The sequence below is a fragment of the Hyalella azteca genome, unplaced genomic scaffold, assembly GCF_000764305.2.
Source record: "Hyalella azteca isolate HAZT.00-mixed unplaced genomic scaffold, Hazt_2.0.2 contig13219, whole genome shotgun sequence".
NCBI classification, from domain to species: Eukaryota; Metazoa; Arthropoda; class Malacostraca; order Amphipoda; family Hyalellidae; genus Hyalella; species Hyalella azteca.
The window spans coordinates 1-26,727 of record NW_025943148.1 but is presented as its reverse complement, the minus strand read 5'-3'; the positions used below and the strand labels follow the sequence as shown (position 1 = coordinate 26,727).

The window sequence follows — 26,727 nt, the reverse complement described above, 5'->3', positions numbered from 1 at the left end:
TGTTCACGCACCTCTTATATGAACACACATAATTGAGTTAAAGTTGGGCAAGTAGTCGCGAGCAATACAACACAGGGATCTTTTATTTTATTTAGGGGTACATTTATACTGACTTGTGCATCGCTTGATTTGCACGACAATAACAGGGTAAATGACGTGAACATCATGCTAGAGTGACTGAGTCTGAGTGTGGGTAATGGGTAATGTAGTCCCAGGCATGCTTCGCTTATACCGATTAATAATTCATGATATTTATAAGACAAAATTTTGCAAGAATGATGCAACTCTGCTAAGAAAAAAGCTTGCATTCTATTGCAAAGCTCTCTCCTTCGATTTTTTTTGTCCCTTCGGAGTAAAATTATAAAAGAATACACGCACAGGTATAAGCTTCGTGGTCGATGTTCAAAGAGAGGCAAATCATAAAACAAGTCTCATTCTAACGTGGACGTTTTTGTCTTGCATTGAGCGAACAAAAATAAAAATTAGGCAAGGAAAATCTACCTAAAATATTTAAGAAGAAACAAAGAATCAGAGAAACTCTTTGAAAACAGTAGAGAAAACACTGTAAGCAAAACGTGTTAAAGAGCAGCGGTAAAGTAGAGGTCACAAAAGAAGACAGGAAAACAGAAGTTGACACGCAACATAAATTTAGCAGCAAAGACGGTTAGGTAAAATTTAGCAGCAAAGCCGGTTAGGTAATTTAGCAGCAAAGACGGATAGGTAAAACTTAGCAAAAACGGCAAGAAAAAATTAGTAGCAAAGATGGCAGTAAAAAGACGGGAGAACAGAAACAGCAGAGGAAAATCACCACAGCATATACAGCAACACAGAGATGCGTGGGCAAACGCACCGCACGCACGCTGTGCGATAAGCCGGTAACAGACGCGACGTTGTGCTGCACTGAGCGCCGCTTATCTACCAAGTGATTACCGTAAATACGGGCCATCATACGGCACCATGTGTGTCGGTATCTGTGCTGCGTGCTGACGGTATCATACGGCATTATTCTGGCCAAAGCAATAGAAGTTTGAGCTCTTAGGATGTCCACGCTTTTTAGGAAGCTTGCCACCCAATTCCTGCTCGACATCGGGAAACCATAACTTCTTGGTGATCGAGGCGCCCTAAAACCATTGGTAGACATAAGCACTAGTTTATACGCTTCTGTGGATGTTTGTGGATGCCATAGAACACGAATCCCTCCACCCGATAAACAAATACGGAAGAAATTGGAGTCGACTTGATCACCCATTTCCGCTTCGAAATCATGAGCCATCTCCGCAAACATTCTTATGCCTTAACAAACAAATCACAGACGTAAATATTAAAGCAACGATTATCATATAAATTAAGATCAGTTATTAATTAAGATTAATTAAGATCAGAGAAAATTTTGCCATAATTTAGGCAATAAATTCTGGATATGTATACCAGAAAAAAAGGTAACTGCATGGTGAGTAAAGTCTGAGCAAGTGTTGACAGGACAGCTTGTTCCTGCTGGAGGTACACAGGTTCCCCAGACGACCGGGTGGTCACACAAGTCTGTACACAAACATTGCTCTGCGTCTCAACGCCAGATATCGCCCAAACATCCGCTCTTTACACATCGGGAAGGGGGGAGTGAAGGGCGCCCTTTTAAGAGCGTTTTAGCTCCATTAGCGTATTTACATTACTAATGAGGCAATTTAAAAACTAGAAAAGACACCCAAACATCCGCTTATTATACGACTGTAGGTGAAGGGACTCGTTTTACACCAAGACACAACGGAAATAGAGGTACTTAGTTTTAATTTGGGCATATTCTGCTGAGTTGAATGTGCCTGATTCACATATTTTCAATTAACAACTGTCGTTAAAATTATCGTAACTCATTTCCAGTACCTAACGATGATAAAATTTATACATGAAAATTAGCCACATGATTTCAGATTTTTGTGTTCAAGAAGTTTAATACTTTACCTGCAAAAACCAAATATCTTGAACAGAGGCCCTTTGAAGATTTCATGTACACTTCGCATTGATTGGCGACACAACCAATATGAAACTGTCGTAGAATTCGAAAAATGAAATAATTATGCACTCCTCATCTCTGAAAGATTGTTTTTGTCACTGTACAAATGTTCTGATATTCCTACATTGACCATCGGAAATACATTGTTTTGCCAGCCCAACATGATGGCTACAAAATTATTTAACACATAATATATAATATAGATGACCATTCAAAGCAACAATGAAGCCAAGAATCCGCAAAGTTCAACGATAGTTAATTCAGTTTTATCGACTGAACACATCTCAAATTATTCGAATTGAAAATACTGGTTGGCAAACTTACTACAAAAAAACTACATTTATATGAATAGAACAGTAAAGAACGAACGTATAGCTAAAAGTTTTTGCAAGTGTACTTCACACATTCACCATTCAAAGAAATTAAACAGCAGTTGAGCTCTATACTCTAATGACCACTTCAACTTGTCACATCAACTAATAAGAAAAAAAGGTATGTATTAGATAGGATGAGTGGTTCTTATATCCAGCACTCAGAACTGCAGGAAGGCTAGTCTATATTTTTTTTTTGCGGGAAACAATCAGGCCATAAGTGCAGCCCCTCCCGAAAGGCAGATTTTTTCTGCGAAACGCGGCAGCTTATCCTCCCCGAGGCTTGCTCGAACTATTTAAAAAACTACACACTGGTCTACAGGTGGATGACGAATGAACCTTGTGAAATAACGACAAAATATATATATTTAAATCGTACTCCCGAAATTAAACATAGTCTGATAGAATGTTAATTAAGGTTTAGGGAAAGCATCAATATTCAGACAAAAGTAGCTAATACAATATCCTGACATGCAGGAGTCCCTAGTGATGAAGGGTGCTAGTATCTTAATTATATAGAACAGTAGAACAGCATAAGTACGACACAACATACCTAGATTAATTCTCTATCGATGAAGGTTCCTTGTATCTCGATTATACAGGACAGTAGCAGCATTGGTGCGACACAACATAGATCATGTACTCAATCAATGAAGATTACTTGTATCTCGATTACACAGGACAGTAGCAGCATTGGTGCACCACAACATAGATCAATACTCTATCGATGAAGGCTACTCGTATCTCAATTGATGAAACAACAGCAGCATAGGTTAGAAAAGATATCAGAAGCAGCAGATTTGGCTGCAGTCCAGCCTTTCGTCTCGAGCTGGTTTTAGCAGAGCGCTACTCTGCTTCGTGACACTCGGCACATGCCCGATTACAATGCTTTTCAGACACTCATTTAAAAAAATTAACTTCCGGGGTCGTTATATTTTAAGAAACGACCGTAAAAACGGTAACCATGTCGATTATTCGTAAATGGTTATCATTTACTTGATATATATAGTTGTTCTTCTCAGGCAATAACTGAGGAAGTTACGTAAGTAACTATACGCAAATTAAATATATGTATAGGCACAACAACGTGATCAGATGTTTTCTCGAAGTAACAAATTAACGCCAACGTTTTTTCTGAAACGTAACCAAATTAAATATATAAGAAACTAAAAAATGCACGAAAATATACGAAATGAGCGGCGATTCAGAATATTCCGTGCAAGGCAAGAAGATAAGAAATAATCAATGGAAATACGAGGTCTCAAATAACGTTGATTTTTAAGAAAAACGACTTCATAATATAAGGGAGAATCAGATTATTTTTCACACGAGATTGCTTTAAGAAGGTTGCATTTGCAAACGGCGTTTGCTATACAGGACTACTTCTATGAATCAAAATACAGCACATACGTACTGATAATCCTAATTCCCCTTTAGAAAATAACTAAAAATTTGACCATGTTCGAGCAAATTAAAAGTAGGTACGTAAAATACGAATAATAAAAATCTAAAAATGCCAGATGAAAACTTTCAGATTATTGTGTTAGTATGATTGAAGCACATAAAAGAACGTTATAAAAAATAACAAACCAAAATAAAGATGAATAATGGTTTTAGCCTGATAAAAAAATTCTGTAAAGACCAAATTCAAGAAATTCATCGATACAATATTTCACCAGAAGAATTAGGAAGGCCTTTATTTCATATAGAGAATATCATTAAAATCTTTTTATGCAGAGAATATCATCAACAATGGTTACATTCGTACAACTGCCCTGGTAAAATGTAGATGAACATTTTTCCAACACTTCCGCTTCCATCTTGATTTCCAACAAGAGATGCCCAATAAAGTGTAATAAATGGTCATAAATTAAGAAAATTGATTAAATTTCAGTTTCACGTGTAAAAGAAGACAAGAAAGTGAGTAGGGAGAGGAGGAATGCGCTAGTCGAGGTGGCAGCAGCCAGGTTCTATTTTAACGAACACCGCGCAGCGCTGCCACACACAGCAGAGTGCTGCTCTCCACACAAACCAAAACCCAACAAAACTCATCATAATCCTTACGAAAACCTCAAATAAAACCATATATAATTATTTATTAACTCTTACAAGTTCAGACAAAACTTATGGTCTCTGGGCAATTTTGTGTTGTTATTACACGAAACCAAAATGAATGGTTTTGGTTTTATGTAACTTCAAAACTCCAGAATTCAGACGAATAACTCGAGGCATTAATTTGTTGAGAATATTAGGCCTAGTGCACTTTTTCGTGTTACATTACCGAAATATTAAATTAATAAATATTTTTGAAAATATTAATTAACTGCGCCTCAATTCCACCAGTAGCTGACACAGTAGCTACATCACGCAGTAGCTGACATACCTACGAACAGGTTAATAAGCTGTGGTTCATTGCAGCAAATTGCACGCGTTTTTGGAGCGACAAATAGTGAAGCAACAAACAAGCTGACCTCATATCAACAGTGAAGGTCTGTTGCGAGTCATTTAATTATCGTTCACACAATGATGGTTCATCACAACTTAGCGCCGGACGCTCGTTCGATCGGTGGTTCTTGCATGCGTGTATATCAGGTCAATATAACAACCTAGATCGTATGAACAATTTGTATTCTTTGTGTAGGTTGACTGAATTGAAACCAATATTTTCTTAACATATGCGAATGATCCAAATTATATTCTTAAATATATCTCCTACATCGGATCAATAAATAGCCTTATCCGGTGCTAACAACGAAAAAAAAGTCATTGGTGTTATCAGTGATGTGCAAGTTCATACGTGAGGATCACAAATTTGCATCCCGTCAACACGTCATCAAAGATGATAAATATCTTATTTATATTTTGTTTAGAGACACGTCATGAGAGCTTAATAATTACCACCAAGAAGTACCATATATAAAGTCGAATTACCCACATCAACGACCATGTTGTACAGATCAGATGGCTGAGATTTGCTCATTACGAAAGAACTTAAAAAATATTTGGAAAAACTGCAACAGTAGATGCTGAGCCACGAAAAAATTTGCAGAAAAACTGACTTTCCGAATATACAGTTAGTGAAAATTTTAACGCGAATTTCATGATACATTACGTGAAAGATACTGTAATGAAATTCTCAAGTAAATTAACAAACGACAACGGTTAAAGGACTAAAAACGCCAGCTGGTTTACTGCAAAATCTGGTAACTAATAACTAAACTAAACTGGTTTTCCGGGTTATGCTGATACCGTTTCCTCGATCGGTGTGAGTGCAAAGCGGAACTAAGCGATGATGGCTTATCAAGTGCCTGTCAATATCGTGACGACCTCAACACGTCTGCAAACAATAGACTCGTCTCGGATGGCCTTGCCGTCACATTATTAACTGCTAACTGTGAATTGCTGAGGCGTTTTAAAGCCAGCTCTGTGTCCTTTTCCGGGCTAGCCTTAACCGGAGAGTCATCAGCAGCGATAATTCCTATTGGAACTATCAGCGGTCTCATCAGCAGCATGTAATTCCTATTGGAACTATCAGCGGTCTCATCAGCAGCATGTAATTCCTATTGGAACTATCAGCGGTCTCATCAGCAGCAGGTTATTCCTGTGGGACTATCAGCGGTCTCATCGGCAGCAGGTTATTCCTGTGGGACTATCAGCGGTCTCATCGGCAGCAGGTTATTCCTGTGGGACTATCAGCGGTCTCATCGGCAGCAGGTTATTCCTGTGGGACTATCAGCGGTCTCATCAGCAGCAGGTTATTCCTGTGGGACTATCAGCGGTCTCATCGGCAGCAGGTTATTCCTGTGGGACTATCAGCGGTCTCATCGGCAGCAGATTTTTTCTATGGGACTATAAGCGGCCTTATTAGCATCATTTTATTCCTGTTTTACGTTAGCCTCATCAGCGACAGTACATGACAGCTGAGACCATTGCACAGTCATATTCGAGGCAGGCGAGGTCACTCCGGTTTACACTATCATGGGTTCTATAAGCAACAGATTTTTCTTCTCTGGACGAACATATTCCTCAGTTCTATGCAAGTTTATCAGTAGCAAATTATTCCCGTTGCGACTGTTGAGCAGTCCTTTTTTTAAGCAGTCCAGGTTATTCCAGTTGTTACCATTCAAGGCAAAGCAGGAAATTCCATGTTGTAGCCTTATAATCGACAGTTATTTCCCGTATTACGATGATATTTCACGCAATAACCACCCGAATGCCCAGCAGATTAAGTTATTTTTGCGATATGAAAAAGGCGGAACAGACTTTATTATTTATGCACTGGTATTCTTCACGCTGGGATCGACTGCAGATCCAACCTACGCGGTCTCTTGACAGCATTTTAATTCATTGGGCAGATCAAGGGATATTTAGTAAAGATTAAATTACATAAAATAACAAATGCAAGGCTGAACTCCAATAATCAATATTTGATACATCAAAAAAGCTTCTAAAAACCAATTCGTGACACGAATGCTTGGCATTAATAACTATTAATAACTGAACTCGAATATTCATTATCCTGAAAATATAAGTCTCTATCAATATTTTTGAAGCGGAAGGGTAATCAATAAAAGAGAGAAGTTCAAATATTCTATTTCGCACATTTTTTTTTCATCACGAATATTTTACGCAAAACCGCTTCAACGAAGAGATATTACAAGTCATTCCGTTATCAAAACATGAGAATATAAAAGGGTTCGAAATATACACAGAGCAATAATTTTTGTAAATGTATTTCGTAACATATCTCGTACCTTCGAATACGTTTCCACCGACAACTCAGACTAAAGAAGCTCAACAAAGCCATATACAGAACGCCTCACAAAAACTAGTGCTATTAGATTCGACATAAATAGAACTCTAAAAGTTTCAACTTTTCATTTATGTATGTGATCACGGATTCTGAATATTAGATTCGACGTAAAACTTGAAACGTAAAAACTTTTCATTTATATAAGTGATCATTTTCATTTATATAAGTGATCACGACTTCTGAATATAAGATTCGACGTAAAACTTGAAACGTAATAACGTATCGACTTTTCGTTTACATAAGTGATCACGGATTCTGAATATAGATTCGAAGTAAAACTTGAAACTCATCAACTTTTCCTTTAAGTGATCACGGATTCTGAATATTAGATTCGACGTAAAACTTGAAACTCATCAACTTTTCCTTTAAGTGATCACGGATTTTGAATCATTAATCACGGAGGAAGCAAAAAACGCATCACCGTTACACACATCGAGGGCAGCGCGAGCACTCGAGGGCAGAGTGACGCTTACAGCGGCCGTGTCGTGCATGCTAGAAACTGAGACCGTGTGCGTGATGATGATAAATAAAACGAGTCCGAATGCGTGCTAATGATAAATAAAACGAGCTCGTATTTATGCGTGCCAATGAAAAATAAAACGAGCCCGTATGTATGCTAATGAAAAATAAAACGAGCCCGTACGTATATATGCGTCCCAATGAAAAATAAAACGAGCCCGTATGCGTGATAATGAAAAATAAAACGAGCCCGTACGTATATATACGTTCCAATGACAAATAAAACGAGCCCGTGTACGTGCTAATGAAAAACAAAAGGGGCCCGTGTACGTACTGGAATTTTAAAAATACGGGTACGGCCCAGGCAAAAAGGAAGGAACGCGTATGTGCTTAATTGTGAAAAAAAATGACGGGCCCGTGTTCATGCTAGTATGAAAACAAAAACAGCCCCAGTGAAAAAAAGTGACCGCGTAGTGTTAATGAAAAATTAACGGCTCGTGCGCGTATCACTAAAAAAAAAAAACAGTCGAGGTGCTTGCTAGTGAGAAACTGGTTGACAGGTGATTAAGAAAAGATAGTAGGTAGGTAGTGCTGCTTTTGCTTACATAATATAGACGAAACAAGAGACTTAGGGTATTTTAAATGAAGAAATTGTCAAAACCAAACTTCTAAATGAGTGTGATATGAAAGTTTTAGTGCCCATGATTACGAAGGTCGGCAGCGTGGCACTACAAGGTAATATCAACGGCTACGTGCCGCGACAAACTCTTGGGGAGATGGAGGAGCATGAAGCTTGCAGTGAGCGATTAACTGAGGATTACAGCAATATTACGGTGTGAACAGATCTAAGGCAAATATCAACCGCATATTTCAGATGGCAGCACTTTCAAACAGACAGTAATACATATATTGATGTTTCCACAATGATCTACTTAAATTTTCTTATGGAACAGCTGACAACTTCTCTGTTTTCGGTCTTATAGTGAAACATTATGACTCAGTTAGCGCAAATCAACTGCTCATTTCAGATAACGGCGCTGCCACACCGAAAGAAATCCCATCAACATTTCCATTAACATTTCATACAAAATTTTCATGTGGACCAGTCGACAACTTCTTTGGTCTCGGGGCAAGTGAAAGGTTAAGACTCGAGCGCAACGTCACGAGCATCCTAGCTGGGCCGAGCTCTGCCGACTGCAGCGGCACGGAGGAAGGAAGTGGTTACATGAGCGCCTGATAGCGGCTCTGAGTTTCTTCTTATCGTGACGCAAGAGAGCTAATAAGAAGTCCTAACGAAACTAAACGAACCGACACTTTCACTTTACTCTTCACAGTTGACGATTACGGTCATAAATACAAAACGACGCCGCAAGCGAAATGGCTCAGGAGATTAGGAAAGATACTGCAGAACAGAACGGTCGTTGTAATCTGCAGAATTGGGTGCTTCTGACACCCAATTAAATAGTATGCATATTATATGGGGTGTTTGAACATCAGATATACCTACTAATAACATTGTTTGCTTTATTCAGCACTAAACATATGTATAAAGATTCCTCAGTTTTAGTTCGTGCATGTCATTTAATGTAAAATCTTACCAAATTTTACACAGTATTTTCAATTTCAATTAATAGCAACACGCATTTTCATTTCAAGATTGTATACAAACTGGAGTGATTTCTGAGGTCCTGATTATACCAGCCGGATTTGCGTAGGCTTTATGCGATGTAGGACTAACACACCAATAGGAAGAACCAAAAATGCGGAGAGTTCAGAGTAGGAAACGGCATCTTGCATCACGCGCCTTCTTGGGTCAAGCCGCCGCGCCGGACGCGTTAGGGATCGGAAATAAGCTATCGGAAACACACACTTGCGTTCCATATCAGAAATGAATGCAAGTGATTGCACACATGAAACACCTTGGGCTCGATAGTATGGAGTGTTGGTTTGCTAACAACGGTTGTGTAACATAATAAAATGACTAATTTCAGCTACAATCGGAATGCACTGAGAACCGTAGACTACAGTTTTTCTCAATTATGACAAGCAATATGTTACATGAAAACTTATTTGTTATTTAACAAAGTTTTTATAATATTGCTGCTACCTATCCATAAATGGAGAATAAATCTAGTCACCAAAAAATAACGCCTCATTGACCAACCCCATCATTATGAAATGATTAGTCTACAGACACTAGTGAAATATAAATACTCATATGATAATCATCATCCTATTTTATTCTCATCCAGTGTGATCACATGTACCATACAAGGATGACATAAAAGTAGATCCTGGTATCCTGAACAATGAGAACCATATCTTGTTCTCCTTGATGAGACAAAAAGTTGTATCAAGAAATAATTCCAGACCTTGCCTTGAGTCACAATTCTTACAGAAGTATTTTTTTTATCTACTTAATTATGTACTTATGACAAGACACCAGCTACAAGAATTATGTACCTATCATCCTAAATAATAATATTTTTTACAGATTGCTAAAAAAGAGTCTATTTCTAGAAGATTAGCACAGAAAATAGAGCCCACTTGGTGCCATATCTTGTGTCTCTATCAGAATGTGCGTGCCCTAGCACATCCTGTATATACATCACTGAGAAGATAAACAATCAGCAAACAATGCACAAGGATGCACTGATATGCTAACTGCTAACTCAGAACAAAGTGATTGTTTTTAGATAACAATGTGGTTGGTGATTAAGTAAGCTTATGCTCACATTATGAACGCCCATGATCATGCCAGAAAGGGACACTATTATTTTGGATTTTTACAAGAAATTAAATGCACTCAATAGCTAAGTCTCTTCTCAAGTGAATTCATTAACTTAATTCATTGATGATTGAGATTGAGTCATGAAGGATTTTATCCTAGATCCCATCCATCTCAAGTAAATATAAGTAGTATAGTTTAATATGATAGAAGATTCACACAATTTGAACTAAATATCTATGCTTCTCTGAAATATCTATGCTATGTCTGATCTAGGCTAGACATGTTGCATGCATTTTCTAGGACATAGCAATTAGAGATTAAAAACTTATACGGTAATGTAAAAATTCAAAGGACAACTTTATAAAAAGCATTTTTAATGAAAGGTGAACCTTGAAATGTAACAATTATGTGAGATTTAGACATATTTAATTGACATACAACACTTTAAAATGTTAATCATCTGTAGGAAATAATTTTTAATCAAAGCATTCAAAAGCCAAAATGAATTACTAGACAAAATTCATCTCCCGACGCCCGACGGGCCGACTGTGCCAACATCACCCATGCCTAAAGTGATTTAATGCATACCCATACTCTTTCAAGTTTCAACTAATTTATAAAATGATTAGCTATTGTTTAAAATAGCATAACAATGAGATAATATCCAAAACCACCAACATAAAAATTCACTCTACAGAATATTTTGAAAATATATTTACACAAGCATAATATTTTTGATGGTATCAGCGTGATAGGCGGTAGCAGTCAAAATGTTCAAGCTTGTGTAAGCAGCGGCCTGCGGCAGCAACCAAAATATTCCACAGTCCACACTGTGTCAGCACTCAGCAGTCAAAATTTGCAAGAACTTGAACTGAAGTTCTGAACAATTCATGACTGTGTTGGCTTTCTTTCATAGCAAGATCTTGACATCCTCAATGAAAATTTGAAATATTGGGCCCTATGAGTTTTGAGTTAATGAGTACAGAATCTAAATATAGTAACTAGGTACACTAACATTGTAGTGTCTGCTGCTAGTGATGCATTAGTATTAGGCAGCTAGGCTAGGCCTACTGTATCAGTGTACGAAGGTAATCCATGCTCAGGATGATGTATGTTTTTGGTGAATTTTCCCGCGCATTTTCACTTTTTTTAAGCTATTGCTGTGCACAGTTGGCGCAATGTAATGAAAATTGATTATCTTCGCGCACGTGTTTGAGCAATCCTGGCCATCTTTAGTTTAGAAGACATTTTCTCCAAAGTCATATGGCAACACTGAACACCGTCTGTTTACATTTCGTATGTATAACAGCCGCAGTTTACGATTACCATACGTTCCGTATCCGACAAGGCGGACAACCGGAAGAGTCAGAAGTAACCCGGACATGTCTTACAAAGTTACATTTTATTATTGTCAGTTCGACTCGCGTAGTCAATATACTCGCGTATATTGTCAACTAAAATAGTAGAACTATTTTAGCTTTCTAAAGTACGGCACATGGCGCATTTTTTTACCAACGTAGTACAGCGCACTGCGCAGGTCGTTAAAATGACAAAATAAATTCCCGCGCACCTGGCACATCTTCCTGACCATGGAAGGTAATATTGCAAATTAAGTTCCAAATTAAAACTTCAATCAAATTGAGTGAACGCTTTATCACGGAAAGACTAATGAACTCGTGCCATCTCTAATGTGAATTCACACACAATATCTGGAGATGGAAAGCAAAAACTAAAATTTGTTCTGGTTTTTAAGCCACACTACACGTTTTCCAATTTCAATGGCATGGTAGCCTAGGAAAAACTGAAGCCACGCACCTTTTTCTGTTGTTTTTCCCATGCAGGGTCGAGGAGTCCCTCCCGCTCCCATTCATCTTCTTGCTCCATGTAGACTGTTTCACCGTCAGTATATTCCACGGTAGTTGTCGTGGTCGTATGTTGCATATTTTATTCGAATTAAGTAACACTAGATGCGGCGGGAAGACGCGATCACAACACACACAAAGCGTAAGATCCACCCTGCATAGGCGACGAGCGGCACAGCACTGGGCTAGCAGCCAACTCGCAACCCAAAACATTCCCGGGATGAGGCAGAATTACCTACGGAAATAGAACTGTTACCTTGAGAAAAATTAACTCCGAATTCTAGCTCAGAAGTAAAGTTGAATTCAAATTATTGACTTCATTCATAAAATATATGATATTAAAATGCAGTATATAACCGATAGCTCATCCCTAGGGAATTTTTTTATGGTTGACCACCTCGATCTAAGCTATGGAAGTTGGTCGATTGCTCCTATTATTTTCAGTATTTAAATTACATTTATAATGATCAATGCCTCCATTTATTGAGAAAAATTGATCGACATTTAATTTGTGGGTTTATTTTGATATATAAGCATTGAGAGCTTCCATTGAGCACGACATCATCGCTTTGTGCACGGCCCGGAAATTTTCCTTGCTGCATGAGGCTTACTATACATTAATATCATCAATATGAGACTGTCTATGTAAATTTCTTATGTGTACCCACGATTTTTAATCATTTCTTGAGTCATGCTGTTAAATTGGGTTAGGCTTGAAATAGGTTGTGACAGCAAGCCAGCATAGCAGAGGTCGGTAGCTGCCAAAGACTTGCCGCCTCCGCAGCGGCGTGATGAGGTGTCGGCGAAGATGGTGGTAAGGGTGCACACAGAAGCCGATTCATAAACAGCAGCTAGATAATAAAGAATTATTGCACTATGATGCATCTACGTGTCTATTTCTATTCATGTTTTTAAATAAATTTATCAAATTCGTTTGCTGTTCGTTTGAAACTCGCCCCTACAGACTGTGTGCATAATACCTCCAAACAAATTTTTGCGGTCGCGAGTCCTGCTGGTGAAGTTGAAGAAAACATAAAATTGTGAAATAATTTATAAAGTTATACTCTTTCACTAAGAAAAATTTCCCGATACAACAATTCTTTTGAAACCCTTAAAATTCACATGATTGACTCGATTTAAATCAGAGAATCCTAATCCACACCAAAATTTGACTAGAACAGGAATAAGTGCCCCCTCAAGACAAGTCGTTTGCTTCAGTTAGTACTAGTCTCAGTCCCTCGCCTAAATCTTATCTCGACGTAAGAGGAGCTTGATGGGTACAAGTGGAACCTCATGGCTGTTACCTTCTCTCGAAGCTGATAACATGTGACAGATGTAAATCGGCAAGATTAAAGTGATTATAAATAATTCCTGGCAAGGCCCAAATGCTTCACCTCAAATTGAAAGGATAATGACAAGTTTTCCGCGTCTACTATATTGTAGGATGAACTGTGACATCACACGAGTTTGTAGAAGAGTTAGTTTTGCATATTCGAAACTTTAGATTTTAGTGTCTAACAAGACGAATCATTTTACATTATTTTTGTCAAACACCGGTTAATTAAAATTGCAAATAGAATTGACTATTTTTAATACAAATTTATTGCGACAGGGCAACATAAGTCAAAGCAATTGGGGACGCTCATAACCAAAACTATAAAGCTTTTGTTCCTCACAAAACAATCAATCGCCGGTCACTCATCAAATCACATAATCTACCTCGGTTCATTTAAGCGACTATTGAATGCTAGCTGTCAAAGAAGATGGAGATGAGGGAAATATAACATCACAGACTACCCTAGATATCTCGAGTCAATGCAAGTATCAAGAGTGTGTAGAAATTCCCAAGTTAACTGCACACATACCTCGTTAAAATCAACAGGAATAGTCTTAAATCATTTATGATCGATTCGTTATAAACAATTATCGTATGAAATCGTTTCTAATCGATTCGTTATAAACAGTAATCGTATGAAATCGTTTCTAATCGATTCGTTATAAACAGTAATCGTATGAAATCTTTTACAATCGATTCGTTATAAACAATAATCGTATGAAATGTTATAAACACTAATCGTATGAAATCGTTTATAATCGATTAGTTATAAACACTAATCGTATGAAATCGTTTATAATCGATTAGTTATAAACAGTAATAGCCTGAAATTGCAAGTTATCTCATATCGGTGCCGCAACCACTGCGCTGCAGTAGCAGTGTGTTTCAAATTCTTGAATAATCATAATTGATCCGTCCAATTAATCTCAGCTGTCAACACACAAATCATTATTTGTAATCATTTGTGTTTGCAAACACTAGTGTTAAAAAGTGAACACGCGAGTGTTTCAACATGTGCGAGTCATTCCTGTTATTTCCATCATTTGAATTGCAAATAAAAACGTTATTAATATAAATATTGATATACTTATTATTTGATAATGACAAAGTAGTCATTGAATTAACGACTTCAGGCATACTTGAATAATATAATTTATATGCATGCGTACCTGATTAATGCGTATGCTAGGAATACGCATTTTCTCCCTGGCGTAAGTTTCAGTGGGAGCGACTAGTATTAAGATGACTAGATGTGAGCAAAATTAATCCATTCAGCAAATAAAAGCTTATTAATAAAACGAAATCACGTATTTATATATTTATTTATTTACTTAAAACGTAAATGTATCATTTATTTTTATCATGTACGATGCGGAAAGTAACTGCAGAAGTTGATAATACGGTAGGTGATAGATATTTGTTTTCGCGATCGCGATAAAGCTAAAAAAACAAGGGTAAATATGCGCTTTAGTGAGAGGGTTCGATAAAACTAAAGCCCCCGGCGCGATCAATGCGATAAGATTAGAGATATGGACGAGCCAAATCTGCCTTTATATTCGCTACGCTAAGAGGACAGAGCGAGTGCTGCTATAATAAAAACCTGCATTGTCTAATGAAACGGGACTTGCAAATAAATTGTGGAGAAATATCAGAATGAATTGCGTGCATGAAAAATTGATACCGAATCAAGTAATCAACTTGACGAATAATAAGCAATTTTTATCAAAGAAATATTTATTATTATCAAATTATGTCATGAACATCGCACACTAATACAACTTAAATTTTGCAAATGAAGCGACACGGTTCTTTCTGTCACTTTTGCTATCACCAGGAGAAAAAAATATCGTATTGGAAACTCCACATGGTTTGGGGCAACGCGGAACACGCGGATGCGATGCATTTAAATAATTCATCTCGTAAAAATGTCACATAAATTATCCTTAAACCATTACTTCTAAATAAATGCATCATAATCAATCCTCAATTATGGAAAGATCGGGTTCCAAAGGCCGGATCCCTTGTGAATCAAGTCACGAAAAATTCAAGAATCGGCAACAGGTCATGGGCCTATTTCTTCAGTGCCGACACTTCTATTATATTCTATAACACTATAACGGCTAGCACCATATCCAACGCGGATGGTCCTTAGGACGGCAGGCCTTGGGACAGCGCGTCCTGAAGACCACGTTGCGCTCGACCGCCTTGTACGCCCCCCAGCCGCAGTACTGCCACTCCTGCCGCTGCGTCGGGAACGGTATGCTGCCGGGGTGATCTTCACAGTGATACGAGTCGTGCTCCACCAGGTCACCCTGGCACGGTATCATGAAAACAGAGTTAAGGTTATAGCTGGAATCTTCACAGTTATACGAGTCGTGCTCCACCAGGTCACCCTGGCACGGTATCATGAAAACAGAGTTAAGGTTATAGCTGGAATCTTCACAGTGATACGAGTCGTGCTCCACCAGGTCACCCTGGCACGGTATCATGAAAACAGAGTTAAGGTTATAGCTGGAATCTTCACAGTGATACGAGTCGTGCTCCACCAGGTCACCCTGGCACGNCAGCAGTACCTGCATGAGGGACCAGCAGTACCTGCATGAGGGGCCAGCAGTACCTGCATGAGGGGCCAGCAGCAGTACCTGCATGAGGGACCAGCAGTACCTGCATGAGGGGCCAGCAGTACCTGCATGAGGGGCCAGCAGTACCTGCATGAGGGGCCAGAGGTGCTGCTGCAGGAGGATCTGGTCGTATTTCTCCGTCAGGTTCACAGGAGCAGCAAAGATGGCGTCGCGCGCGGCCGCCATCTTGGCAGGGTATTTGTTGTGGGCACCCCACAGCCCTGACGGTCGCCAGTTATTTATTAATATTTATTTACTTGTACCATAAACTTGTATAATAATGTATAATATAATATACATTATAATATTAAATAATATAAAATAATGTATATTATTATAATATACATTACTATGATGTATAATAATATTTATCATTTCTACCGTAAATTTGGTAATTTTTAATATAATTTTCATTATTGAAGCAAATAAATTGTTTATCTTTCCTGTCAATAAACCGTTAATTCTTCGTTGATCTTGTTAAATAAGTTAACATTTTTCATCATCAAGGGTATCAACACGATGCGATATACGGAAAAAATAACTGACGAGATTAGTGACAATTGTATTGTATTATCATAATGATTATAGAACTATAAAGAAATGTAAGAGCACTTTGTGCCCAAGAGCAACAAATTCTACATTTAAGAAAATGAGTCTGATACAAATATAATCAATTTAACTACACAATACTTTGTCTTGTGCATAAGTCGTGGAATAAATCACCGGAAGCGATGAATAGAAGGAAGATGTATATTTGTAATAATAGTATTGTTATTGTATTGTTAATAAATAATAGTATTGTTATTTATGGAACAAATTATGCAGAATAGTGGCTGAATTGAGCTAGCAAGATAAAGCTATAACAATATATTATACTAAAACTATGTTTATCTATATAATTTTATTTTACTACGGTGTTATTTATATAATAACAATACTATTATTATAAAATACTATAATTATTCTGTTATTATATATACCAAAAGAATACAATTATTATACAAAATACTAAAACGATTTTATGTTAATACACATACCATAACAATACTATTATTACAAATATATCATAACAATGTGAATGATGAAGGTATGAAGGCACCTACAATTCTACCTTATTATATATACAATAACAATACTATTATTACAAATATACAATAATAATATGAATGATAAAGGTAATAAAGGCACCTGCAAGGACCGCAGCCTTGTGGTGGGGATGGTCCCGCATGACGTGGTAGCCGCGACCAGACCTCCTCCACTGCCTCACTGCCTCCACCTCCCGGTCCAGGATCTTGCTGTCACCCAATATAATATTAGTGAATAAATATTATATATGAAGATGTGACACTTATCATATTGCATGTAAAATCAGAAACTATAATTTGGTTGTAAATAACCTTGTGGATTTATGTATCTCACCTCATGTTGCATGTAAAATTGGAAACCTCGCAGTCAAGGATCTTGCTGTGACCCAATATAATAGTTATAAATAAATATTATATATGAAGATGTGACACTTATCATATTGCATGTAAAATCAGATAATAAAATTTACTTTTAGCTATAATTTTGAATTTACGTATCTCACCCGTCATGTCCACGTATCTCACCTGTCATGTCCACATATCTCACCTGTCATGTCCACGTATCTCACCTTTCATGTCCACGTATCTCACCTGTCATGTCCACGTATCTCACCTGTCATGTCCACGTATCTCACCAGTCATGTCCACGTATCTCACCTGTCATGTCCACGTATCTCACCTGTCATGTCCACGTATCTCACCCGTCATGTCCACGTATCTCACCTGTCATGTTTACGTATCTCACCTGTCATGTCCACGCATCTCACCTGCCATGTCCACGTATCTCACCTGTCATGTCCATGTATCTCACCTGTCCAGGTCTCGTGACATGAACCAGCTGACTGTGGGGTCACCGAGTACAGAGAAGCGCCAGGTTCTGCCTACAGGCATCCGAGCCTCTAGGTCACCTGTAGGCACAACAAACTCTTGCATACGTTGCTAGGGGAAATATGGGAAGAAGTTTTGCAAATATCGTTAAGGTTTAAAACAGCATTTGGCTTTATTCAACTAAATTATTACCAATTATTCAACCAAATTATTAATTATAAACTAACTTATTCAACTAAATTAATACCTAAAGAGAAAAACTTCAAACATTAACAACAGTGCTGTTACTAACACATAACGCGCGAATTTATAAATATACTTATATAAGAAACGCACTAGGTGCATAAGTAGGATGCTAGATGAAATGAATAGGAGACGTGAAAATAAGGCGCTGTGTGCATAATTAGGATATCGGTAGGTACTATCAAATTCTTTACAAGAATCACGATTCTTCATGAAGAATCATGAAGATTTCACGCAGTCATTTCCTAAACCATATTATTCAGGGAGAGCTAAGAGTATATTAGGAAATATAAAATTTCATGGCCTGTGCGATAAAGTGACGGCAACTCATAGAATGACGGCAGGTCCTTGACATGACATAAGTCGACATGAGTCTCACCAAGCGTTGGCAGGTCCTTGACATGACATAAGTCGACATGGGTCTCACCAAGCGTTGTCTCACCAAGCGTTGGCAGGTCCTTGACATGACATAAGTCGACATGAGTCTCACCAAGCGTTGGCAGATCCTTGACATGACATAAGTCGACATGAGTCATGTCACAGAAGAGTTTGCAAATATAACGCGTTGAGAGGACGTCATCAGTGGACACGTTGTGATACACGCGCATCAGCCAGCCTGTAAAACAGTTATGCTTAAAATAAATAATAATGTGTTAATTATTGAGATTATTACCAATGATAAATATGTGGCATAATTTAATATTGATACAATTGAACAATCTTAAAAAAACAAAATTTAATTTTTGAGAGCATATGTGATTTTTTTCTTAAAATGGAAAAATGGATATGACGGCTTTGGTTATTTTCTATCACGCTAAAACCCCAAGATTTCTACGAAGCCAATTGTATAAAATATAATAAGTGAATGCATAAGAATAATAAAATATATCATTTTTACTGAAGTTCAAAGGCGAAGTCTGCGTTATCGTCAGGACTTAAATCCCGAGCTTTTAATTTGATAATCAAGTAAAGGAAATAACTCAAGCCCATGTATGTATTTGAAATTTTTCGATGGAAAATATGACCCAAGCCTAAGCCTATAAATACCTATATTTGTAGGCCTCCAAATTATTTAATGAGCTCGTTTCCCGTAGTTGTGATCAGGACTGACCAGGATACACGAGGGCGATCCTACGGGCGCGAGGATACATCTGCTTCAGGAACCGCTTAGTGCCTTCAGAATCTGCATCAGAATTATATTAATTAATGTGGCAGTAAAATAATTATGATTTTTATTGCAAATTATCGCTTAATAGCGCTCGTTATTATCTTTAGAGCGATACAAACGACGGACAAATTATGGAATATGCGGAAGATGTAATAAATTGTTATTAATACATCTTTTATTATTTATTTTAAACCAATAAAATTATTTACTCGAACAAACATTTCTATTCAAAATTAAGTTATAATTTAAAAATTGGCGGCAGTTTTACAATATTGTCGGCCTCTCTGCCGACGTAATAAGATCACCTTCTAGCAGAATTAACGTAGGAACATCCCCTTCTTGAGCTACTTCCTTGGGCACATAGTACGAGTAGGACACGACGTTCTAGTACAAACCAACTCAATAATATCACCTTTTATCACTAACTAACGTAAGAACATCACCTTTTATCACTAATTAACGTAAGAACATCACCTTCTCGTGCTACTCCCGTGGGCACGTAGTACGAGTATGACAAGACCTTCTGCCCCACGCCGCGCTGGCTGGAGTAGTGGGAGCAGGTGGACGTGAAGGTCTCCGGGTAGCGGCCGAGGAACCAGGGCGGCTGAGAGCGTCGGTCTCGCAACGCTAAGTCCCGAGTCTTGTTAAGAGCTGCTAGGTCGTAACCGAACCTGAGACCGGTGATGTATCAGGTTATGATGTATTTAGTAATGATGGATCAAGTTATGATGCATTTAGTAACAATACACTCAGTTATGATGTATAATCATTTAATAACAATTCAATAAGTTATGATATATAATCAGTTGTAACTTCTATAACTAATACGTATAATAACATAACCGCATCATACCTGATGCAGGGGCAGCCAGGGTGCGAGTAGCCGCGGGTTGCGATGTCGAGGTCGTCAGGCGCCGAGCGGAGAACTTCGTTGTCTTCGTTGTCGACAAACGCCGAGCTCAGCTTAACAACCGTGCGAAAAAATGGCGCTTTAAGTTATTAGAAGAATTTCTAGTTATTAGAAGTTATTAGAAGAATTTTTAGAAGTAATTAAGTTATTAGGAAGAATTATTAGGGTTTCTTTTCTACCCATATAAAGGCTAATTAAAGGCTTAATTTATCCTAACCGACAAACGCTGAGCTCAACTTACCAAGCGTGCGAAAAATGGCGCTTTAGGGAAGACTAGATAAATAATTATCAGGGTTTATTTTCTACCTAATTAGAGGCTAATTTATTCCAAACTGAAAAACGCGGAGCCCAGCTTAACAAGGGAGCAAAAAAATGGCGCTTTAGGGGAGACTTGATGAAGAATTATCAGGGTTTCTTTTCTACCCATATAAAGGCTAATATATTCCAAACGAACAAACGCGGAGCCCAGCTTACCAAACATGTAAGAAAATTTAATGAACAATTATCGGTATTTCTTTCCCAGCCCGATCATTGCTAATATATTAAAAAAACAGACAATCGAAGTAAGAGTAATCAAGTGTCGAGTAATGTTTAGATATTAAATAAATATAAATAAAAATTACAAGATACAACATAATAGGAATGTAATAACTCACTTGGTTTTGACAGGAGAAGTAGATGAGATGACAACAGATGTAGAACAATATGGAGGTAATGCACGCCAGGATGAGGTGTCGCATGGTTAAGTGAGCCAGAAACATCATGGTTCAGGTTTCAATATAGGAGAAGACTAACATATAATTACAACTTGAGCTGCTATATCTAATGCATGAATGACAGAAAAGTAGATCAACTGATCATGTGTCTCATCGCTTTTTATTAAAAAAATGTCGCATAACTCTTTTTAGCGTATTTTCTCATTTATGAAAAAAACGATATTGTGCTCGTCATGTCCGGCCGTCCGTCTGTGACTTCACGTTGCCGAGTATCCATGATACTCGGCAACGAGAAAATGCGCTCTCTGTCACTCACTGCAGTGAGTAATGATACATTTTTTCGGCAATAGCCTTGATACCGACTTCGATTTTACGTTTAATACCAAGTAAGACTGACATATAATTCAAGACTGCCCATCGTAAATCAAGTAAGACTGCCCATCGAATGGGCAGGGTGGCCCAGTGGTTAAAGTTCAGAGTACCAAGATTGACGCACTAGAGAGGCGCGGGTTCGATCCCAGCTCTGTACGTGCGCCAGTTTCTGGTCAGAATCGGCAAGGAGGCCGGGCGGTTAAGCACAGCAGAATTGTAGCAGTGCGTTGCGAGTTCGAGACCTCAAAATGCTGCGATTGTTCTGCGATGTTAAGAATCGGCGACAGGCCTACGGCCTAATAAACGCTGAAACCGCTATTATTTATTATTATAGTTTCATTCAAGTAGCTCCTAGTATCGATCCCTTTACCCTATTTAGTATGATACTTCAAACAAGTAAAGTTTGTAGCTGAAAACTTCTGCTTCACTGAACAGAGCCTTACGGTCACGGTTACAACTTGGGAACCTCAGACTGATGAGTCACTAAAACAACTGCCAGCTTCGGTCACAATCTAATCTAGATCACAATAATCCTAAGTCTATCCTTTTCGTGATCAACTCACTGAAGGGTTTATCACAAAAAACTTAGGTTGAAGTTCCAACTTTGATCATGATCGAAGCTAGATCACAATAATCCTAAGTCTATCCTTTTCGTAATCAACTCACTGAAGGGTTTATCACAAAAAACTTAGGATAAGTGCAAACTTTGCTCATGATCGAAATTCGATCACAATAATCCTAAGTCTATCCTTTTCGTAATCAATAAGCTGAAGGGTTTATCACGAAAAACTTAGGTTGAAGTTCCAACTTCGGTCACAATCGAAGCTAGATCACAATAATCTTAAGTCTATCTTTTTTGTGATCAACTCGCTGAAGGGTTTTGACACAAAAAAAAACTTGGGTTAAAGTTCTAACATCGATCATGATCCAGGCTAGATCGCGAGATTCCAAGTCTATGCTTTTCGTGATCAACAAGCTAATGTAAGTGATCAAGTTTATCACAAAAAACTTAGGTTGAAGTTCCAACTTTGATCATGATCGAAACTAGATCACGAGAGTCCAAGTCTATGCTTTTCGTGATCAACAAGCTTATTCAAGTGATCAAGTTTATCACAAAAAACTTGGGTTAAAGTTCTAACATCGATCATGATCCAAGCTAGATCGCGAGATTCCAAGTCTATGCTTTTCGTGATCAACAAGNTCAAACAGGTGCTTCATACCCTCAAAACAGGTGCTTCATACCCTCAAAACAGGTGTTTCATACCCTCAAAACAGGTGCTTCATACCCTTAAAACAGGTATTAGCATATCTGTCTTTACAGACGAAAAAAGTTTATTGCATCAAATTACGACGAGTATTGCAACAAGTTTGTTAAAAATCTACGGTAAATATCACAGAATTGCGTGAAAAGGAACTTTTTCCGTCAACCCAGAGCGAAACCCTTCTACACACACGCAATTTGAGTCAGTAATTACTCTTGTGTTCAGATCCAGGGGAAATATGCGTTGTTATTTTCATTATTATTTTGTATTTACAATGGTTGGTATTATCACAACATTTAAGGAGAAGATGACAACCGCAGCACAAGGCATGTAATAACATGCCACAACATAAGTAAGTAATGGCACAACATGCCGTTACATAAGGAATATGCCGTAACATAAGGCATGTAAATAGATGCCACTACATAAGGCACGTAAAAACATGCCGTGAGACATGTAAAAACATGTCGTAATGCATAAACATGCCATTATATAAGGGATATGCCGCAACATAAGGCATGTCTAGTCTCCCACACTGATAATTATACAGAGGTCTCTATACTTTATTGCTAAGAATCAAAGAAAAATCATTGCCTATGTCCCCAACAAGTTCCATACTATCTTGAAATTTGAACTACGCGAAATTACAAATTTCTTCAACGGCTCTAAATTGGTTTCACATATTTATTTGAATAAGACACGCGAGACACGTAAAGGATGTGCATGTGTCTCACGTCTTTGAACTGCATTGATAGTATGTTATTCTGCTGCCGGATACATGGAAGTGAGATATCACAGCGATTGGTCAAGAAATTGACATGCAGATACTCGGAATACAACCTAGAATTATACGTCAAGTGACCAGTTCCAGGTTTGTTTATTCGGACGCAACAATTAAGCAGAAAATAATAATTTTGAAAGAATATAAAATAAATAAATTCAAAACATTAATAAAAATTTGGATTACCCAAGATAAAGGAAGATACACTTTCTAGATGTAAATGTTACAAATTTGTATCAAATAGCTCCTAATAAACATGAGCTCGAAGAATTTAAAATTTATTAAAACTCTTTACTTAAAATATTATGTGTTAGCATTGAATGGAAAATTATTCATTTTGATTCTATATATCACGGACACAAAAATTTGGAGCCATAAATAGCAGTCTTCATAATGTTCAGAGATACAAGAAACGAATGAAATTGAGGAAGCAACCGAGTGAATAGAAGTAACTTCATATCACTTGGCGACAGATTACAAAACAATTGAGGTCCACTTAATGTTCCTATTAAAATCAGTTAGGAATTTTGTAAATCCAGCAGCCAATCAACGACCGCTATTCAACCTAAAGTTACTAATCACACCGCTGAAATTCGCCGCAATTTCATTGAAGAAATTGAGAAATTGGCCGCTGCAGGCGCTTAAGCTCGTCTCGACAGTACGGCCCCAGAGTATCCAGGGGCAGTAAGGCGACATTTTCTCACCAGATAATACCAGCTAATTGGTGCATAATTAAAATTATGAAGATTTTAACACGTGTGCGTCGGTTACCATTACGTACAGTTGGAGATAAATGTAATGCACTCGGAAAAAATGCCCCAAACCACGTTCTGTCTTGAATTTTTCCCTGCAAAATTGGTTTGTAGTCCAGATAAGCAGAATAGACATACAAATGTATATCGCATCAGGGAGGTTAAGTCGCAACATTTCTTTTGATATTACATACAATGTCTATACGTTGTGAAGTGAAAAGACTCCTTGTTCTCTCCCACAGATTCCTCGCTACAAATATTTGTTAACTAAAGACATCAGAGATGTTGTTCTTCATTCATCATAGACCAAGTCGCCATATTGGTTCCTACGAGCGACTGGGGTAGAACCGCTGCTGACGGAGGTTGAACCGCTGCTGATGGGGGGTCTGGGAAGCTCTTGACGAAGCTCTGCATGAATAAATGATAATTTTCAATATAATTATACTCGTTAGTAATAAGTAAAACCGTCATAGCTTCAACAGGTCAATTAATATAATTATTGTAGTTTTCGAGTTTGTTAATTTCATTATATAATGAAACCAATAATTAGGAGAACTCATGGCAACAAGATAGCAGATAAGTCAATAGCCTTAGGAATTAACCTAATTGTGCAGCAGTTTGAAATAGACGTGTTGCGAAATTATAACTACTACTGCATTATTAAATACTAAATAAATAGAACCTAACACTAGATTGATTGATCATATTTAGCACTTTCTGTTAGGAGATTACATACATATTGACGACTTCGCACGTTTGCAATCTCGAACGGTATCAATTTTATTTAGATTTTTAACACAATTCATAGATTAATTTCGTTTCAACAAAAAATAACAAGCAATTAGAGTGCCTTCACTCTGGCTGACTTAAAATAAGAGAAGAATTTAGTATAGCGGCGAGAAGCAAGCAACAGCATCGTGCATCAGCTGGCCCAAATGAGGGCGGATGAGCGATAATAATTAGAGGCGGCGATCCATCAGAGACTGGGACTGCTACGACAGAAACAAATACCAAGGATATATTTATTACACGAAACTTAAATACGTATAACACACCAGACACGCTGCCCCTGTTCCTCTGCATGACTTTCGCGACGTATTCCTCTCTGTTGAGACGCCGCCGCTCGTCGTATGTGCTCACAGGCGTCTGTGTAGAGCTCAGAGATGGCTCCGTGTACTCAGACAAGCCTGTGTCAGGAGCCAGCGATTTAATGTAAGCTTTTATACCTATAAAGAAATTTGCAAACATACTTAGGTGATAGGGGTATAATGCAGACATTTATATGAATATATTTATAAATCTGTTTGTGGATTCAGGAATATGATGCATATATTTTTATAAAAAGGTGTAAATCATTTTGAGACGCCCTGAAACTAAGCATAGGTACTTTTGTTATAATAAAGTTAATGAATTGAAGTGAATAATGAATGAAAATTTGCAAACAAGCAAAATTCAAATTTTATGAACTAATGTAAATAAAATAAAAAGCACATAAGACAAAAAGGTTAGCAACAAATTAAACATTAACACTCAACAAAACTACTTTAACTAGGTATAGTATAGTTGAAAAATAATGACCTGCAACACAAATCCAAGGAAGAAGCTTGATTTGCATTACTTGATCTTATCAACTGTTAAAAAATGAAAATAAAAATTTTTGAAGCAAAAAAAATTGTTGAAGAATTTTTGGAATTGTAAATAGAGAAAAAGTTTCTAAAATGAATACCTTTTTGAAAAATCTATGGTCACCGCATTATGTGGTCTCAAAAATAAATCAAATCAGGATCTTGAATCTTAGTGCTCACACATGTATTTTTCTCGGTAACTGACACAAGTTGAGTTGAGGCATTCACACTCACTCTCAGGCTTTACAAAATTTACGGTTGAAAAAAAAAACGGTTGAAAACAAGTTACAAAAATACAAAATACGGTTGAAAACAAGTTTGAGTTGAGGCATTCACACTCACTCTCAGTAATACGGTTGAAAACAAGTTTGAGTTGAGGCATTCACACTCACTCTCAGTGATACGGTTGAAAACAAGTTTGAGTTGAGGCATTCACACTCACTCTCAGTGATACGGTTGTAGTCGTCCAAGGCTTCGTTGCGGTCGCGCTCATCAGGCTTGTGGTCATCAAATATGGGCTGGGAAGGGATGCTTGTGAAGACCTCATGGGTGCCACCTCCAGGACCAAACTCACTATCACTGCTGCATGCAATTCAGGCTCAGTTAAATATTCCATAACAATATTAAAATATTTAAGCTCAGTTAAATATTCCATAACAATATTAAAGTATTTAGACTCAGTTAAATATTCCATAACAATATTAAAATATTTAGGCTCAGTTAAATATTCCATAACAATATTAAAATATTTAGGCTCAGTTGAATATTCCATAACAATATTAAA

At 37.5% G+C, this 26,727-nt stretch overlaps 3 protein-coding genes across 4 annotated transcripts in view; all 3 read right to left on the bottom strand.

The window, feature by feature from the left end:
* The window catches only part of LOC108671102 (alpha-actinin, sarcomeric), a 53,150-nt gene extending 40,718 nt beyond the window's left edge, over positions 1–12,432 (bottom strand). For both annotated transcript variants that reach the window (XM_018158580.2, XM_018158581.2), the window contains exon 1: positions 12,198–12,432. In XM_018158580.2, coding sequence (XP_018014069.1) covers positions 12,198–12,323 — 126 coding nt within the window. In that variant the 5' untranslated portion in view covers positions 12,324–12,432. The remainder of the gene's footprint in view (positions 1–12,197) is intronic.
* Positions 12,433–15,686: 3,254 nt separating this feature from the next.
* On the bottom strand, positions 15,687–21,288 carry LOC125178840. Its single transcript, XM_047883543.1, has 9 exons — positions 21,092–21,288; positions 20,379–20,488; positions 20,000–20,196; positions 19,469–19,540; positions 18,848–18,973; positions 18,098–18,194; positions 17,390–17,496; positions 16,289–16,422; positions 15,687–15,892 (listed from the first exon to the last, which is right to left on the bottom strand). The coding sequence occupies exons 1-9, from the start codon at positions 21,197–21,199 to the stop codon at positions 15,701–15,703; spliced, it is 1,143 nt and encodes a 380-aa protein (XP_047739499.1). The 5' UTR covers positions 21,200–21,288; the 3' UTR covers positions 15,687–15,700.
* A 2,029-nt stretch (positions 21,289–23,317) lies between these two features.
* LOC108671099 lies at positions 23,318–26,525 on the bottom strand (the record flags this gene model as incomplete). The annotated part of the gene is made up of 3 exons (XM_018158578.2): positions 23,318–24,726; positions 25,374–25,505; positions 26,386–26,525. Coding segments are annotated over 3 exons (388 nt in total), but the record flags the coding sequence as incomplete, so codon positions are not given.
* Positions 26,526–26,727: the final 202 nt, after the last annotated feature.

Bases quoted from the DNA above. Each gene is read 5' to 3' on its own strand.
- LOC125178840 (XM_047883543.1), bottom strand. From the start codon at position 21,199: ATGATGTTTCTGGCTCACTTAACCATGCGACACCTCATCCTGGCGTGC. The intron at 18,974-19,468 runs GTCAGTCCTGAT...ACTGTTTTACAG, and splicing joins GATCGCCCTCGTGTATCCTG to GCTGGCTGATGCGCGTGTAT. The intron at 17,497-18,097 runs GTGAGATACATG...ATTGGGTGACAG, and splicing joins ATGTCACGAGACCTGGACAG to CAAGATCCTGGACCGGGAGG.